The 19812-nt window shown below is 43.0% G+C and overlaps 1 protein-coding gene across 1 annotated transcript in view; it reads right to left on the reverse strand.

Annotated features, from left to right (window-relative positions):
- The window catches only part of POLR1A (RNA polymerase I subunit A), a 139834-nt gene that overhangs the window by 82512 nt on the left and 37510 nt on the right, over positions 1 to 19812 (reverse strand). The window contains exons 16-19 of the mRNA XM_056864736.1: positions 8241 to 8323; positions 8007 to 8165; positions 5998 to 6096; positions 310 to 462 (exon numbers count right to left, since the gene is read on the reverse strand). Coding sequence (XP_056720714.1) covers positions 310 to 462; positions 5998 to 6096; positions 8007 to 8165; positions 8241 to 8323 — 494 coding nt within the window. The remainder of the gene's footprint in view (positions 1 to 309; positions 463 to 5997; positions 6097 to 8006; positions 8166 to 8240; positions 8324 to 19812) is intronic.

A 19812-nucleotide genomic window follows, 5' to 3' on the forward strand; every position in this document is an offset into this window, starting at 1 on the left:
ATGCCCTCGATTTATTTTATTTTTGCATTTTGCATTTATAGCCCGCCCTCATTCCCAGCAATTTAAGTTCTTTCACAGAATTCGCAAACAGGGATTAGCCAAATATGGATGCAGGAGATGGTAAAAAGTAGGGGTAGTGAAAGTGTTAAGGAAGGCAGAAGAGAGAATAATGGTTTCATTCAGACTCTCAACATTTCCTATTTAACAGAAAAGCAAAATCACATTTATCTGTAAATATGGATTACACAGACGCTGAATGTATCTTGGGAAATGTAGAATAATAATAAACAATAATAAAGGATAACTTACTGCAGGCTTGATGCCCGTGAGAAATCTCCCCGTCACAAACCCCCCTGATCTGGGGGAAAAGTCGTAAGGCTGGAAACACGGCAACGATTTGCCAGATGGCATCAATGGAGGCCTTCGGCCTTCCAACTCAATCTGGCCCAGCAAGCAAGAAATCTTTAGGAAGCAGAGAGAGAGGACAATGCTGAAGCAGACAAAATGAAAACTGGCTCACTCGGTCAACTACATGAGCACATCTTATTTCCAATGTTAAAGGAAAGCATCTTCTTCCACGCACCAGTTTGGCCCCCACAAGGGGCAGCTTTAATCCCACTAGAAGAGTCCACTAAAATAACAGCGATTTCTAGGCAATATTTTCTTGTCAGTATTTAAAGGGCGAGAACATGAAGAATGTGAATGTGGGGCAAAGGGGCTGACTGGCTGTTTTGAATGGTGCAACAAGGCAAGATTGTTCAGTATAGAATAACTTAATGCAATGAGTTTTAAACAAAAATAATTTTATTGACAGAATTTTAACATTTATTTGTTTATTTTATTTATTTTTAGATTTGTATCCTGCCCTCTATCCCAGCCAAGGCCTGGCTCATTTAACACATTATACCATACTGTTGCACACACTAATCACATTTTAAAAATAAATTATTCTTGTAAATATGCTGTATACAGCAGGGGTGTCACATAAGGCCTGTGGGCCGGATCCGGCCCCTTGAGCACTCTCATCTGGCCCGCGAGTCAGCCAAGGCAGAATTAGAGTCTCATGAATCAGACCTGCTGGAGTTGCTCTTCTCTGTTCCCCACAGCAGCAGATAACCCCCCTCCCCCCAAAAAACCCACTTACAAAACCATGGAAGGGACCATCTCCGGGGTCAGCCCTTCTAAATCCCAAAGAGAAGCAGCCCAGCCATCCCCGACAGAAGCACTCGGAGCCGGGGGCTTGGCTTGTGCAGTCGGGATCAGCTGAAGCCAAGGGTCTGCCTGCCTCTCTTTGCACCTCTGTGCAGGTTCCCCCTGCGTCCTCTCTCATCCAGCCGGGGCCAACACCACTTCCATTTCCCATGAATGAATACACAACACGCCACAGCTGTGATAACAGGCACTAATGAAGAATACACAGGAGCTTCCAAGCCCTGGGAACCAAGGACTTGACTTGTGGCCAGAACTTGGCCTGAACTCATGTCAAGAGCCCATCTGGATCTTGCATTCAGTGAAGAACCTGACATGCAGGCTGCATGTGGACGAGTGGGGAGTCACACCCAGATTAGAGTCCACCGCTCTTAACCACTACTCCATGAATCCCCATTGAGAAAAAGTTGGAGTATAAGTGAAGTAAATTAAATAATTAAATTAGAGGGAAGCAGCTCTGCCCTTGCTATCTCATCTCTGGAACCTCATCCTGCAAAGAGTTAGTTGGCTCTGATACTTTAAATGAAACAAAGTCCTCAGAGCCAGATGAATTGCATTCAAGGGTACTCAAAGAACTTGCAGATGTAATTTCTGACCCTCTGCCCATTATTTTTGAGAAGTCTTGGAGAACAGGCGAGGTGCCAGAAGACTGGAGGCGGGCAAATGTTGTCCCCCATCTTCAAGAAGGGGAAAAAGGAGGATCCGGGTAACTACTGACCTATCAGCTTGACGTCTATACCGGGAAAAGTTTTTGAAGAAATCATCAAACAGGCAGTACTTGAGCATTTAGAAAGGATGGATCTGATTACTAAGAGCGAGCATGGGTTTCTCAAGAACAAGTCATGTCAGACTAATCTTATCTCCTTTTTTGAGAAACACACTACCTTGCTGGATCAGGGGAATGCTGTAGATATAGTTTATCTTGATTTCAGTAAGGCTTTTGATAAGGTTCCCCACAATATTCTTGTTGACAAATTGGGAAAATGTGGTTTAGATCCTATTTCTGTTAGGTCAGGGGTTGGCAAACTCATTAGTCAAAAGAGCCAAATATCAACAGTACAACGATTGAGATTTCTTTTGAGAGCCAAATTTCTTAAACTTAAACTACATAGGTAGGTACACTGTTTATTAATAAACTTTAATTAAAGTTTTAAATCCTAATTAAACTATAGGTACACTGAATAAAACTTGATATCATACTTAACAGTGATCTTATTTATTGATAAAAATTAAATGGTAAGTCCCTGCCATTTCCCCCTCCCCGTCCGGAGTCCTCGTCTGGAGGCCTGGTCTACCGCCATAAAAGCCTATTGGTAGACCTGGCCTCCGGCTGAGTCCCATTGGGAGGCCAGGTCTACCCACTGGCTTTCTTGGCAGTAGACCTGGCCTCCAGAAACCCATAGAAGCCAATGGGTAGACCTGGCCTCTGAAGGGGGACTTTTTCCCCTCCTCGGAGTCCAGGTCTACCGCCAAGAAAGCCAGTGGGTAGACATGGCCTCTGAGGAGGGAAAAAAGTAAGGTATCCATAAAATTAAATCATGACAATGACTGACAAACACTTAATGTGAACAATGTGAGCAAACTTTTCTCTAGATTCACAGACGCAGTAAACACATGAGAACATAAGAAAGGCAGTGCTGGATCAGACCAAGGCCCTTCAAGTCCAGCAGTCTGTTCCCACAGTGGCCAACCAGGTGCCTCCAGGAAGCCCACCAGCAAGACCAGTGCAGCATCATTGTCCTGCCTGCGTTCCATAGCACCTGATATAATAGGCCTGCTCCTCTGATCCTGGAGAGAATAGGCATGCATCATGACTAGTATCCATTTTGATTAGTAGCCATGGATAGCCCTCTCCTCCATGAACAGGTCCACTCCCCTCTTAAAGCCCTGCAAGTTGGCAGCCATCACCACCTCCTGGGGCAGGGAGTCCCACCATTTAACCACGCGTTGTGTGAAGAAATACTTCCTTTTATCAGTTTTGAATCTCCCACCCTCCAGCTTCAGCAGACGACCCCGAGTTGTACCATTACATTAGGGCCCCACTCCGCGCTCCGAGGCTTTCCCGCCACCCTCCACTTACCAGGCAAGCCCCTGCTGGCTCCAAAGTGTGCCTATTCCCTACAGGGACCTGCAGGCCCAGAAGACGACGGGGGAACAGAGTTGGCGCCGCAGAAGACGGGGCGCCGTGGCCCAGCGCTGCTGCTGGGGACGCACCGCCAAAGGAAGCCCGCCCCGCCCAACAGCTGATAGGCAGGCGGAGCGGGCCAGGAACCGCCGAGCCGCCCGCCCAGCAATCGCACGGCTAGAGAAGAGGGGAGGCTTTAGCCTCCCAACCATTGAGGGCAAGGGAAAGGGGGCCCTGCCATTCTCTACGGCGGGGGGGGGGGGGGAGAGAGCGCGCCCGCTCACCTGCTCTCTTGCGCTCGCTCTCTCTCTCTCTCAGGCACGCCGGCTCCGCAGCCTGGCTGCCGACGAGGGGGCGCGAGAGCAGGGGCTTCGAACCAAGTTCGGAGAGCCGCACTCAACGGGCCAAAGAGCCGCATGCGGCTCGCGAGCCGCGGTTTGCTGACCCCTGTGTTAGGTGGATCTGTAATTGGTTGACAGATCACATCCAAAGAGTGCTTGTTAGTGGTTCCTCATCCACTTGGAGAGGAGTGACTAGTGTAGTGCCTCAGGGATCAGTCCTGGGCCCTGTGTTGTTCAACATCTTTATAAATTATCTGGATGAAGGAGTAGAGGGGATGCTTATTAAATTTGCAGATGATATTAAATTGGGAAGGGTAGCAAATACAGAGCCAGGATACAGGATGATCTTGACAGGATGGAGAATTGGGCTAAAACCAATAAAATGCACTTCAACAAAGATAAATGTAAAGTTTGGCATTTAGGTAGGAAAAATCAAATGCATAATTATAGGATGGGGGAGACTTGTCTGAGCGGTAGTGTGTGTGAAAAGGAACTTGGGGTCTTAGCAGACCAAACACTGAACATGAGTCAGCAGTGTGATGCGGTAGCTAAAAAGGCAAATGTGATCTTGAGCTGTATCAACAGAAGTATAGTGTCCACATCACACGAAGTGATGGTATCACTTTACTCCGCTCTCGTTAGACCTCACCTAGAGTATTGTGTTCAGTTTTGGGCACTGCAATTTAAGAAAGATGTAGACAAGCTGGAACGTGTCCAGAGGAAGGTAACAAAGATAGTGAGGGGTCTGGAGACCAAGTCCTATGAGGAAAGGTTGAAGGAGCTGGGTATGTTTAGCCTGAAGACTGAGAGGTGATATGATAACCATTTTCACGTACTTGAAGGGCTGTCATATAGAGGATGGTGCCGAGTTGTTTTCTGTTGCTCCAGAAGGTCAGACCAGAACCAACGGGTTGAAATTAAGTCAAAAGAGTTTCTGTCTAGACATTAGGAAGAATTTTCTAACAGTCACGGTGGTTCCTCAGTGGAACAGGCTTCCTCGGAAGGTGGTGAGCTCTCCTTCCCTCGAGGTTTTCAAGAAGAGGTTAGATGGCCATCTGTCAGCAATGCTGATTCTATGACCTTAGGCAGATGATGAGAGGGAAGGCATCTTGGGCATCTTCTGGGCATGGAGAATGGGTCACTGGGGGTGTGGGGGGGAGGTAGCTGTGAATTTCCTGCATTGTGTAGAGGGTTGGAGTAGATGATCCTGGTGGTCCCTTCCAACCCTATGATTCTATGGTTCTATTTCTTTGGGTCTCAAACAGCTTCCTGTACTCCCATTTTTGCCCATTCTTTTTGTTGAGTGCCATTATAAAAGCAAACATTTCACCGCTGAGTTTGTGCCAACAGTTAAGGCTACAGAGTTAGACCACTGATATTTCAGTGGAACGCCTGAAGTCTACTTTACATACTTCCATCAGCATCAGGCTATGACCCTCAAGTAGCCTACAGGAGACATGCTTAGATACAACGCTCAATGGATTGGAAGTTATTGCTTTCTTGAACATCATGGAAAACAGGCTTGATACTTTTCTTCTGTTGACTGTTTTTTTATCTTTATGTAAAGTGAATGTCTAATATTTGTTTTATGACAAATTTCCTTCATGTAGAAGTAGAGAAGAGAGGTCTCTATGCTAAGCAGTATATTATGTAGTATCTAAATTACTGGATAAAAAATTAACATTTCTACACCCATCTCAAATTTATTGTTGAGAGTAGTATTGTGACACAGTTGGATTTACAGCTGGCTAGAAGAAATAATGCACAATTTGCTGACCTGTCAAAATATTCCCATCTTCAAATCAACTGAAACTGATTCCAGTTTGAATACAAAAAAAGGTGCAAGAAGCCAGTCAGCTTCTCCATAAAATAACGCTATCTCCTACAAGTTCATTTTATTCTGTTTTATTGTTATCAAACAACCATCACCCAATACACATTTGCAAAACCATATAATCCAATTATGGAATATGTGTGCAACATTACATTACACTCGTATTCTGCCACTTTTCTCCTTCAGCTAACACAACTAACACAAATGCAGACTGTTTTCTTGCACCAGCATTTCAACAGTATGCCTTAATCCCATTTCCCCTGACTTTCCCGACCAATCTGCATTTCCCTGACTTGCCCCATCTTTCCAGAAAGTGGCAACCCTGACTGAAGAAAGTCCCCAGAAAAAAACCTGGGCTTCCCCTGGGATTTTTCCAGGTTCTTCCCAGGCCTACACAACTCTATACAGAAGCAGGCCCTGAACGTAAATCCCTAAAAGAAAACAAAGAAACCACGCAGCATACAAAATTCAAAAAACGGCATTAATACCTGCATAGTATTCACAGTAGATCCTTTGGCTCCTGACTGCACCATCAGCTGCAAATTATTTTCTGGGAAACTCCGGTGAAGTCCAAGAGGCATGCACACCTGAAATTGTTTGGAAAACAGAACAAGAATCAGCCATCTTTTAAGCAATGATGTCAGGTTTCTGGAAAAATCTGATTTGGATGCCTGAAATAGAGCATGCTGTGATTTAGCATGTTTATTGTAACTTATATTTCATACACAACCTTTTTAAAGCACTCCATGGTAATTTAATGTCCCTACAGCAATAAATACTTGAACTGAAATATGTGATTAGGGACAAAATAAAGCAAGTATGGTTTAAATGTTACATTCAAATTAATTCAGAGGTTTATGTGGAAATTATTTTTATTGGTATAATAATATAAGAATTTCAAGGCAGTACCAGATAAACTTCCCTTATGTATTTACATTTGTACCATCTATTTACAACAGTCTTATGGTGGCCCCAGCAAGGGGCTTTCAAGGCAAGTGAGAAGCAGAGGTGGTTTTTGCCATAGCCTTCCTTGGTGGTCTCCCTTCCAAGCACCGGCCCTGCTTAACTTCCGATATCTGACCACTGCACAGTCCCAACCTTGCCTTACATTATTTAAATCTGAGAAAAAACCAAAGGGATTGAAAACTGCTGACATGCTAATTTTAGCAAAACCAAAGAACTGTGTATGATCTGTCATGGGCCTCGGCTGTCCACCCATCTAGACCAACGGAATTTAATTCTGTTCCATAAAAATAACTGGGGAACTTCAGTTTCACCGTCTTTGTAGCACCACTGACTGGCATTGCTTGTTAGTGTCATATCAAACCAGTGATTACAGCTTTTCCATCACAGGAGAGGAAGCATATAAATAAGGATTTCAGCTTTGCTTTCGGTTTCATCTGCCCAGCCAAATCAAATGAATTCATAACTTTTTTTTCATTTGGACTATTATATTTATTTATATAGATATTTATATCTAGATATTTATATCTCACTTTTCTCCCCAAGGGAGACTAAAGTGGCTTAAAGCATCATAAAACAGCAACACAAATTATCAATATTTAAAAAGTTATTAAACACAATTAATGGACATAAAAACAGCATAAAACAACTAGCAGCATTTAAAGAAATCCATAAAACAGTCCTGAGGCTATAAGAAGCTAAAACAGCTAAAAATATCAAATCCCTGCAGTAAAAGCCTGGATAAAACTGAACAGTTTGGCCTGGTGCCTAAAAGACACTAATGTGGGGAGGCCTCAAAGAGGAGGTCATTCCAAAGGCGAGAGGCCACCACTGAAAATGCCCTGTCTCTCGTTGCCATGCTTCTCACTGTGGAAGAGATTGCAGAGTCAGATCTTAACTGTCAGGCTGGACAGCGCAAGAGGAGACAGTCCTTCAAGCACCTTGGTCCCAACCTGTTTAAGGCCAGACCTATGGCACCTGTGCCTGGAATTGTGCCTGGAAACAGATGGGGAGCCAATGTATTTGTGATTTCATTCCCCCCCTCTCTGTGCACAAATCAATAAAACATACAAGTTACACAATTCCTAGGGATAATCACTTCAAACACATCAAATACAACTTTGCAATGGCCAAACTTGCCTAATGTTGTGTGGGCAAGGGGGTGCCCCCCCCCCGCTCACCGTTGTGGGCAAGCTCCCCCCACCCTACCGTTATTAGACTTTATGAAACCAGGAATCTTTAGAAAGGGAAAATTTCTCGCTCCTCACTGCTTTTAAGTCATGGCAGCTCGCTCATCCATGAAGCTAGGTGGTGCCGCTGGGCGAGTTACCATCTCTCAGCACAACACAAATCACAGGACTGTTGTCACAATAAAATAGGATAATAATCTATATTCCTTTTAACTCCTTGAAAGAAACTTGAGACATAAATGTACATGCATAAATTCCCTCTGGTAAATTTTTGCTGAGCATGTGAAACAACAAGCCATTAGCACTTCTCTCCCTGTTGTTGTTGTTGTTTTTAAAAAGCACACCTTATTAATCTCGTTGCTGTAATGGTTCACTTCCGCTTTGAATTTCAGATCAACCGCGTTGTAGTTTGTCTGGTCTCTGTGGAGGTGGGCGCCTTGCCACTTCCCCTGGGCCTGCTCACAGGACGTGGTCTCCGGCAAGTCAAATGCGGCTGTGATAGCCTGAGAACAAGAAACAGGTGTCAAGGAGAGAAAAGAAGTCTCCCCCACCCTCTTCCAAAAAGAGTATACATTTACCTTCTTACCACAACAGGTACAGTCTTTCATGATCTTTCGTCTTTTGCGGTCTGCTTGTGGTCTGACCAAAATATCCTCAACTCCTTTAATGGAAATAAAGAATGTTCAGCCTCTCCCACTTCAGAAGTGTGGCTACTTAGGTAATTTTTTGAGGTGAAGCACTATTCTGGTAATCTAAGACTGATTTTGTACTGTACCTGACTAGGCAAATCACTCTGCAAAGTTTATAATAAGCTAAACACAAAAGAATGGAATGTTCCCAAAGACTTAATGCCAGCGAAGGGTTAGATCTTACCAACTTTTCCGCTGTATCTCTAGACTTCAGGGTTTCTCTGAGTTCATTCTTAAATGAAATTAAATAAAGACCTGCTGATGATAACAAACTATTCTGGATGGTGAAACCCTGGGCAGACTGTGGGGAGCTCCAAGAGGAGCCCCCCCCATCCCCCGATTCATTGGCCCTCTAGGGTGACTGGTTGGCCATTGCGTGAAACAGGGTGCCGGATGAGACTGGCTGCCTGTCTGATCTGGCAGGCCCTTCTTCTGGCTGGCTATCCAGGAACCTGACAGTGGTAAGGATACTGAAAACCTGGAGACAGTAAGGGCTTTGGGGTTGCAAATGTGGCACCCCCTTTTTAAAAAGGAGCCCAGAGGGGACCCAGGGAATTACAGGCCTATTAGCCAGTCATGTGTTCCAGGTGAATTAGTAGAAACTGTTATTAAAGATTGGGGAGGGGCCATGGCTCAGAGCATCTGCTTGGCATGCAGAAGGTCCCAGGTTCAATCCCCAGCATCTCCAGTTAAAGGGATTAGGCGAGTTGGTAATGTGAAAGACCACTACCTGAGACCCTGGAGAGCCGCTGCCGGTCTGAGTAGACAATACTGACTTTGATGGACCAAGGGTCTGATTCAGTATAAGGCAACTTCATGTGTTCATAAGAACAAAAGCCAGATTAGGGAAACTCAGCCTGGCTTCTGCAACGGCAAGTCCTGGCTCTCTAATCCTTGGGAGTTATTTGAGAAAGTGAACAAGCCTGTAGGTAATGGTGACCCCAATATACATTATACGCTTGGACTTTCAAAAGGCTTTTGACAAGGTACTTCACCATGGGATAAGAGGACAGGTTCTCTTATGGATTAAAAGTGGTTAAATGACAGGAAGCAGAATAGGAATAAATGGACCGTTCTTGCAGTGGAGGGAAGTGTACAGGAAGGTCCCACAAGGATTAATGCTGCAACTGGGATCACAGATATTGGGACCTGTGCTGAAGGTGTGTGGCTTGGGGTGCTGCTGGGCCAGGGACTCCTGTTGGATAAGCAGGAGGCAGCAGTGACCCCGGCTGTCTTTCACCAGCTTCAGCCGGGGAGCCCACTGCAGTTCTTCCTCGGGGGGGGGGAGGGAGAACTTGCCACTGTAATGAATGACTTGATATTATCTATATTAGACTATTGAAATATTGCTCTATGTGGGGCTGCCCTTGAAGACTGTCCAGAAGCGATGGTTGGTACAGAATGCTGCAAGCAGAATCTGGACTAGAGTGGGTTGTGGGAGCCACATCACTCTAGTGTGTTTTTTTTTTAATTATTTTTTTTGTTTTTTTTCCAAATAATCATTATACATTCCATTACACATTTTAAAAAGTATAGTTCTTTAACTTCCCCTCCCCCCTCCTCTGATCTTTTAGTTAACATTTTTTTTCTCTTTGTATTGTTTTTCTAATTCAATTATAACAAGACCGTCCATGCCCAATACATCCGTTCTGAATTAGATCAAAATACATTTGTTAATATCGCATTTAAGTTCATCTCTACAATAAATTGTCCATGCCTCCCAATCTTTTGCAAATTCATTATCATCCTTTTGATTTACCGACACCGTATGTTTTGCCATTTCTACTAATTCCATCATTTTTTCAATCCACTCCAATTTGTTTGATATATCTGTCATTTTCCATCTCCTAGCATATACCATTCTGGCGGCAATAGTAGCATACATCAAAAAAGGTCTCTGGTTCACTATAGTATCAGGTATTATACTCAATAGCATCATTTCTGTTGTTTTAGGGATATTTTGTTGTAATATCAACCTTAATTCATTATAAATCATGTCCCAGTAATTCTTAGCCTTCTCACATAGCCACCAAACATGATGAAAAGAACCCACTTCTTTTTGATATTTCCAACAGTTCGGTGACATATTACCATACATTTTGGCTAATTTCTTTGGTGTTAAATACCACCTATACATCATTTTATAAATGTTCTCTCTCATAGATTGTGAATATATATATTTCATATCCTTTAACCAAAGTCTTTCCCACTTATGCATATGTATATCATGACCCAAAGTTTGTGCCCACATTATCACTGTTGGTTTAACCAAGTCTTGTTCAGTATATAGAGTCAATAACATCTTGTATATCTTGGATATTAAATGTTCATTGTTATCTAACAGCATTCGTTGAAAAAGTGATTTATCTTTGTAAAACCCAACCTCATATCTTGAATAAACACAGATTGTAATTGATGGTATTGGGGCCAGGTAATCTGTTCATTGATTTCACTATATTCCATTAAGGCACATTTATTATCCTTCGATACCAATAAGTCTTGATAAGTAAGAAATTGTGCTGGTCTCAGTGGTTTCAATGTCAGCATCTCTTGTGTAGAGATCCATAGTGGTGTTGTAGGTTCCAAAAGATGTTTATATTTTAGCCAAGTTTTTATTAATGAAGATTTAATAACATGATGCTGAAAGATCTTGTGTATTTTTAATTTATCATACCATAGATAACCATGCCATCCATATCTATTGTTAAATCCTTCTAGGTCCAACAATCTATTATTTTCCAGTTGTATCCAATGTATTAGCCAAACTAATACTGTTGCTTCCGCGTATAATTTGAAATTTGGTAAGGCAAATCCTCCTCTTTCTTTGGTATCAACCAGGTATTTGTAGGCAATTCTAGGCTTTTTCCCTTGCCATATAAAGTTAAGCAAGTCTTTTCTCCAAACATTGAAGTATTTGGCATGCTCCACTATTGGCAAATTCTGAAGTAAAAAAAGTAGTCTTGGCAAAATATTCATTTGTGTTACTGATATACGGCCCAGTAATGAAATATTTTTATTGGACCAGATTATCATATCTCTTTTAACAGAATCCCAAAGTTTCGCATAATTATTCTCCAAGAGATCTTTATTTTTATTTGTAATCCATATGCCCAGGTAATTCACTTTGTTTTTTCCCAGCCTGTCGTGACCAAAAAAATTTGTTTGTTCTTCCTTAGAGAGGTTTTTAAATAAAACATGGGTCTTATCTTTATTAACCTTAAAACCAGATATTTTTCCATAGTTCTTCAATAATTCCAATAAATGAGGTGCGGATTGGATTGGATCCGACAATACAATCAGTAAGTCATCTGCAAAGGCCCTCAAGTTTAAACACATGCTTATTAACTTTCAGTCCCTGAATTGCTTCTGTTTCCCGAATCTTACAACACAGGGTTTCCAAGGTCAAAATAAACAACAAAGGTGATAGTGGACATCCTTGTCTGGTTCCTTTTTGTATTTCACAATTATCTGTCATTAATTCATTTACTAGTATTTTAGCTTTTTGTGTGGTATATATCGCATCAATACCTGCACGGAACCTTATTCCAAAATTCATTATTTCCAAAACCTTTTTCATATAATCCCAAGAAACCATATCAAAGGCTTTCTCTGCATCCAGGAAAACAAAAGCGGCCTTATGTTGATTATTATACTCATAGTATTCCACCGCATCTAATAATATCCTTAAATTGTCTTTTATTTGTCGACCTGGTACAAATCCTGCTTGGTCCTCATGTATCAAGAACAGTATATATTTTTTCAAGCGATTAGCCAAAATTGAAGCAAAAATTTTATAATCCACATTTAAAAGCGAAATTGGTCTATAATTGGTCACCTTTTCCACGTCTCTTCTAGTCTTATGTATCAATGATATATAAGCATGAGACCAGGTTTCAGGAACTATTCCTGTTTCTAAAATTGAATTGCATACCTGTAAAAGAGAGTTTTTAACCTTCTCTTTAAATGTCCTATAGAATAAAGCTGTAATTCCGTCTGGGCCAGGTGTTTTATCAGTTTTTTGTTTCATTGTGGCTTCTTCAATTTCTACCATTGTAATTGGAGCATCCAAAAACTGCTGTTGTTCCACAGAAAGTCTATTTACCTTTGTACTTAAGAAATTATCCATTTTTTTTGCTGCAATATTGTCTTTTTGATATAATTTTGTATAAAAAAGTTCAAACTCTTTCAAAATTGCTGTTGTTGTATAAACCGGTCCCTTTGAGGTTTGTATTTTGTTGATTACCTTTTTCTGCATGAAGTCTCTTATCTGAGTAGCCAGAAATTTCCCAGGTCGATTGGCATGTTCAAAATATCTCTGTTTAGCAATTTTCATATTTTTATTCATTTCTTCCATAGTCAGCAAATTTAACTGATGCTTGGTTAATTTAATTTTAGTCTCAATTTGCTTCCTCTGATCTTCCTGTGTTTCCAAGATTAATTTCTGTTCTAAGTTTTGTAATTCCCAAAGTATTTCATTCATTTGTTGTAGTTGTTTTTTCTTCCATGCAGTATTCTTCTGGATCATGTAACCTCTTAACACCGCCTTAAAAGCATCCCAAACCACATTTAAGCTGGTTTCTCCATTAAGGTTGATACGAAAATAATCTTCAATAATCTCCTGTATTTCCTTCTTTGTTTTCTCATCTCTCAATAACCTGTCATTAAGTCTCCATCTGAATGCTTGTTTAGTAGACCACTCAAAGATGACCGGGTTGTGATCTGAAAAAGTTCTTGGAAGTATATGAACCTTCCTCAATTGAGTAAAGACAGACTTGCTGGCCCATATCATGTCAATTCTGGAGTGTGAATTGTCTCTAGCGGAGTAAAAAGTATATTCTTTTGCTGTTGTATTTGTAGTTCTCCATATGTCTTGTATATGAAATTCCTCAGTAAGCTGGTAAAATATTTTAGGTAAACAACCTTCTCTTTCATCTTTAGCTGTTGATTTCTTAGCCAATAGTGGGTTAATGATTCCATTGAAATCTCCCATTGATAATAGTTGGTGATCTGCATATTGCAACAAAATTTCATACAATCGCGTATAAAACTGAGCTTTCCCATCATTTGGAGCATATATCCCTACTATCAATACCTTCTATCCAGCTATTTTCACTCTTATCAACTCTTCATCTTTGTAAACCAATTCTGGAATAAGATTTGCTTGAGCATATATAACAAGTCCTTTAGTTTTAGTTTTAGCAAAGGAAATAAAAAATTGTCCCAAGGCTTTCCTCTCCAGATATTTTTTATCTTTTTTGAAATATGAGTCTCTTGTAAGCATATTAATGAGTATTTTTGTTTTTGTAAAAATTTGAAAATCCTTCCTCTTTTCACCTTCTCATTTAGAGCATTAACATTCCATGATATGACTTTAGCCATCAGAATTAGTTATACAGTCTTAAACTCCACCTACTGCTCCCTTATCTGCGTCCTCATCTTCCTCTTGGCTTGATTCTTCTTTCTGACCTGGTGTATAATCAACCAGGTCTTTCTTGTATTTTCTCAGGAATTTTCCAACATCTTCTTTAGAGGTGATTGTATACTTGACATCTTTAAAGGTAAATACCAAACCTTGTGGTAGCAACCATCTATATTTAACTCCACTTTTTCTCAGTGATGTTACAAAATCCTTAAACAGAGCTCTCTTCGCCATCAGGTGTCTGGGAATATCCTTCAAAAGTATCAGAGCATTGCCATCTATTACTTTAGGATCTTGATAGTGTTGTTGCATTATTTCATCTTTCATCCTCATATCATAAAAGGATATCATAACATCTATGGCTTTTGCTCTTTTCAAATTAGGTGGTAGAGGAATCCTGTAAATCCTCCTGATGGCAAGGTTCAGGTCTCGTTCTGCAATATTAAACAATTCAGCCAAAGTTGTAATTAGAGATTCTCTGGTATTACCTCGATCTTCCGATAAATTTCGTACGCGTAAATTAAGTTCTCTGGCTTTTAGGTCCATTAATGCAAATTGAACTTTCGCGGATTCTTCCTGCTGCTGTAACACTTCCAGCTGTTTTTCATGTATATCCACTTTCTTCTTAACTTCTTTATGATCTTCCGCTATCTTCGAGGCATCCATAGTCTTCATATCAGCTTGTAGCGAGGTGACCTTGGTTTTAGTCTCTTTAACTTCTTTAACAATCTCAGCTAACATTTCAGTTAATTGCATCATTTGTTTCTCCTGCCGTCTGGACACATGCTCCATTTGCTGCTTTGACATTAATTCCATCTGTTTAGTAAAAGTGTCAGTTTGTTTGGCCAAATGTTCTTGCATTTTATTTTCTTGCTTATCCGCCATGGTCTCTGTAGATTTGGTAGTTGTCGGAGTATGGAATGAACTTGAACGTGGTCTTGAAGTGGACATAAATTCTGGCAAAAAACCTCAGTTTTTCAGCCGGCTCCCAGCAATTTATTTCTTGAGAGATTAGCTTGTAGTGTACTGTCCCATCAAAATCACAATGTTTAAACTTAAATTCTGCCCCTAGATTGTTTTAAAATCAAGTTTAAAAGTTTTAAGATACCATTGAGTTTTGGGTCGCTCTAGGTCGGCTTCTAGGCAGGAAGTAGGAAGTGCCGCGGACCTTCTGCCGTCCTCTCTATGGTAAATTGGATCGTCTTACCAGTTGAACCTTCTGACGTGCTTCCGGTCCTTCAGCTTCGCTCTGCAACCTGTGATCTCTGCCTGCCGTTCCTGGGATCCCTCTCTCTCTTTACCTTGCCACGCAGCTGGTATCAACTTTCAGGGGCCATTGCTAGAGGTGGGAACTTCCTCCTTCTCTCTCAAGATGATCGGCTGTGCTATTGGGTAGCAAGTATGTCCATTTTCAATTCCGTTTGTTTAGTCTATCTCCCATAGCTTTTAAAAACGTCCTGCCGATCTAATTCAAAACTGGATACAGTCTTATAAAGTCATTTTCCCAGTCGGGAGGTCAGGGAACAGTAATCATTTTAAAAGGAGCCTTTGGTTGCTTATTTTCCCATGTAAACAAAGAGATTCTCGTTACTCACGTTGATTTTCGGAGGGTGAGGCTTTTGTTCCCTTAATTAGTTGCTTAGATGGTGTTGGGTAAGGGAGAGCGAGGTCTAACTCCGAAATAAACGTCTGCGGCGATCTGATCCTCTCAGCCAAACGCGGGACAGCGTCTGAGATTCCGGGAGTCTTAAAAAAGCACTCTCGGAAAACTCAGGAGTCAACACTGCTCTTGCTGGCTAGCAGAAGAATTCCTGTTTCCAGCTCCACTTTTTAGGAGCGGGCAGGGGTCTGTATGTGCCCCTATTTAGACGTAAATTCAGTCCTTCACTGGGAGAACCAGTGAGGCAACGCACCTCGATCAGCAAATCCTTACCGGAAGTTTTCCACTCCAGTGTTGTTCCACCTTCACAGGCTCCCAATTTGCTTCCAAGCCCAATTCAAGGTGCTGGTATTCCACTTTAAAATTCTGTATGGCTTGGCCCTAGCTACCGTAAGGATCACCTTCTCCCATATGAACCTCCTCATCCACTCTGGCAATCTTCAGAGGGCCTGCTTCAGGTCCCCCTGCCAACTAAGGCTAGACAGGTGGCTAGCTGAGACAGGGCCTTCTCGATCATGGCCCCCAAATTTTGGAACTCCCTCAGTCCTTGTGTTCCACCAGTGGGTGAAGACTTTTTTGTTCTTTGCCATACCCACAGTAATTCTTATTTGCGCACCCCACTGTTGTGCTGTGTTGGTATGTTTATATGTTCTTCTTATTAAATTCTAAATATTCCAAATGCTGCCTTCAGTGTTTTCATGTTTGGATGTCCACCGCCTTGGGGACCCCTATTTGGGTGAAAAGATGGCACAGAAATGTTTTAAATAAGCAAATAATTTATAAGTGGTTTGGAATTGGGAGGTGAGCAAATGATAACAAATTATTCATGATGGTAAAAACCAAGGTGGGTTGTGAGGAGCCACAGGAGGATCTAGCTGAATTGGGTGAGTGGAGAACAATGTGGCTAATCAAGTACAATGTTGGTAAGCGTGAACAAAAATCCCTAACTTTAAGTATATAATGATGGGGTATGAACTAGCTGAGTCCAAGGCTGGAAGAGATATCTTGGCATTATAGAGGGAAGCTCAATGAAAATGTCAACTCAATGTGCAGCAATGGTACAAAAGACAAATAATCATGCTGGGGATTATCAGGCACGGAAATGAGATTATAACGACCAATATTGTAATGCCCTTGTATACAGCCATGGGGTGGCCTCGTTTGGAATACTGTGTACATTTCTGGTAGATGAGCCTCAAAAAAAAGACATTGCAGAGCTGAAAAAAGTACCAAAAAAAAAAGGCTATGATCAAAGTGTTGGAGCACCTTTCCTACGAGGACAAAGGACGAAGAGTATTGGGACTTTTTAGTTTAGAGAAAAGAAGGCTAAGGGGTGGGGAGATAGAGTGGACAGAGAGAGCACAGCGTCTTATCCCTGTCCCATAGTATTAGAACTCTGGAGACCCAATGAGAGGGAATTGCAGTCCAAAGATACTGAGTCTATTAAGTCCTTGGACAGGTAGCTCTGAACAGACCGGGACTTAGAGAAGCTTAGGCATGCAGGGAAATACAGCCACGTTCCCGCTGGGCTCACACTAACAAGATGTGCAGGGGGACATGTGCTGCCTATTGCAACGCAGCCATTTGCCATCGGACTCCCAATTTTGTCTTTTGCTTGCACTGTTTAAGATACGTAATTCCAGGTTCATCTCTCCGCTATTTCTCTTTAGCATATTCTTTATTTTACCATTTCATTCACATATCTGTGCATAATTAATGTTAGGTATGTCATTTAGACAATAATCATTTATCTGCACGCTGGAAAGCCAGCGTGGTGTAGTGGTTAAGAGTGGTGGTTTGGAGAGGCGGACTCTGATCTGGAGAACAGCATTCAATTCCCCACTCCTCCACATGAGAGGTGGAGGCTGATCCGGTGAACTGGATTTGTTTCCCCACTCCTACACATGAAGCTAGCTGGGTGACCTTGGGCTAGTTACACTCTCTCAGCCCCATCTACCTCACAGGGTGACTGTTGTGGGGAGGGGAAGGGAAGGAGATTGTAAGCCGGTTTGATTCTTCCTTAAGTGGTAGAGAAAGTCAGCATATAAAAATCAACTCTTCTTCTTCTTCAACAAACCACCATAATTTGTTCCAGTTAAAATATTTACCGTGTGTCTTACGGTATTGCTTATGCATTACTCACTGGGTTGATATGGGACCCCAATTTACAACCTGGGTTCTTTCATAAAGGAAGGAACATCACCGCTGGGTTAGCGACAGGACTCCTGCTTTTAAAAAGCTCAAGAGTGTTTTTTTTGACAAAATCTGCTTTTGTGCACCAAGGAAGAGAGGAAGAAGTTGCTAAGTAAATGCTTTGTATTCTGCCTATGAAACCCAGGAAGCAGGACCTCACCCAGGGAAGGACTACTCTTAACAAGAGGATGAGGTTGTACCATAGTTTGCCATGTCAACAGGTTTTGGAAGACAACTTACTCCAACTAGTTACATTTCACTGAGAAGAGCTCTTAATACTGAGTTTTAATCTGCTGCCTAATACTTGTCTGGAAATACTTCAACAGGTTTTGGAAGACAACTTACTCCAACTAGTTACATTTCACTGAGAAGAGCTCTTAATACTGAGTTTTAATCTGCTGCCTAATACTTGTCTGGAGGTTTAGTCATGCTCATCATGGTGTCAGTATAGGTTTTTATGGCACAGGAGAAACTGAAGATCATTTTAAATGCCTATTTGCCACTCAAAATAAATATTAGCCTATAACCGTGTTGGCGAACCTATGGCACGCGTGCCGACTCCGGCACGAGTCGCCCTCTCTGCTGGCACGCACGGCTCAGCTGGGCGGCGGGGCCCCTGCCCTCCCAGCCGCCAGCTTTGAACTGCTCTGTGCTCCCTGCAGGCAGGCCGGACCAGTTCAAAGGCCCCACCCCCTTCCCTGGACTCTCCGCCGCCCAGCCTTTCCCCTCTCCCCCCCTCCCCGGCCAAAGAACCCTTTGCAGGGCGCACGAGGCGGCTGCCGCCCTCCAGCCCCTTTCTCCCTCTCCCTCCCCTCTCCCTCCCCTCCTCCCCGGCCAAAAAACCCTTTGCAGGGCGCACGAGGTGGCTGCCACCCTCCAGCCCCCTTCTCCCTCTCCCTCCCCCCCCCCGGCCAAAAATCCCTTTGCGGGCGCACGAGGCAGCCGCCGCCCTCCAGCCCCCTTCTCCCTCCCCCCCAAAAAAAATCCCTTTGCAGACTAAGGAGGCCAACACAGAGCGGCAGCGCCTCCTTAAAAGCAGCCGCACATGGCTGGCCTCCACTGTTGGCTTGCTAGTCGCTAGAGAAGATGGTAGGCTGGTACGTTGCTCCTCCTAACCCGAGTCCGCCTCCCTCCCCGAGTCCCCGGGGTAGTTCTCCCGACCTGGACTGGAGTCTGCTGTGTTTCCAAGTGCATCTCTTCCCCCGCCCCCGTTTCCTTTCCTCCCAGCCTGGGCTGGAAATGAAGCAGCAACTTTCCTTAGTTGGAGGGGGAGGGTAGTTTTCCCGACCTGGAGCCTGCGGTGTTTCCAAGTGCATCTCTTCTCTCCCCCCCCCCCCCATTTTCTTTCCTCCCAGCCTGGGCTGGAATTCTCTCCTCTGATCCTGGAGAGAATAGGGATACATCATGACTAGTATCCATTTTGACTAGTAGTCATGAATACCCTTCTCCTCCATGAACATGTCCACTCCCCTCTTAAAACCTTCTAAGTTGGCAGCCATCACCACACCCTGGGGAAGGGAGTTCCACAATTTAACTATGTGTTGTATAAAGAAATACTTCCTTTTATCCATTTTGAGTCTCTCACTCTCCAGTCTGGCGGCAGGGGGGAAGGAGAGGAGAGTTCTCCCTTTTCTTTCCACCCAGCCTGGACTGGGCAAGAGGCAGGAGCTGCCCTTTACTCACCCGCAGGAGAGGCAGGCACTGGCCTTGGCTGGCTTGGGAAAAGGGATGTATTAAAATGAATGAGAGGATTGCCCATTTGAAACAGTGGGAGAGGCTGCACAGCCCATTGAAGATAATGGGAGCCAGGATTGCCCATTGACTTGCATGCGCTCCTTTGAAATAGGTTACAGCACAAAAAATTGCAAAGAAAATGTGGTACAGATATTCCATTAACGTCTCTGGGCCTAGCTACATTACTCTGCGACTGGAATGACAGCTGCCAGGACTAGTAGAAGTGTTCTGCGACTGGAATGACTAGCCTTGGAGTGGAATGACAGCCCCTGAGATTAGGAGAATGATTCTGCAACTGCAGTAACAGCCCCAGGAGTGGAATGACAGCCCCTGGGACTAGCAGAAGTGTTCTGGGACTGGAATGACAGCCCCCAGAGTGGAATGACAGTGCAGTCATTCCAGTCCCAGAACACTTCTGGTAGTCCCAGAGGCTGTCATTGAACTCTGGGGGCTGT

The sequence above is a fragment of the Euleptes europaea genome, chromosome 18, assembly GCF_029931775.1.
Source record: "Euleptes europaea isolate rEulEur1 chromosome 18, rEulEur1.hap1, whole genome shotgun sequence".
NCBI lineage: Eukaryota > Metazoa > Chordata > Lepidosauria > Squamata > Sphaerodactylidae > Euleptes > Euleptes europaea.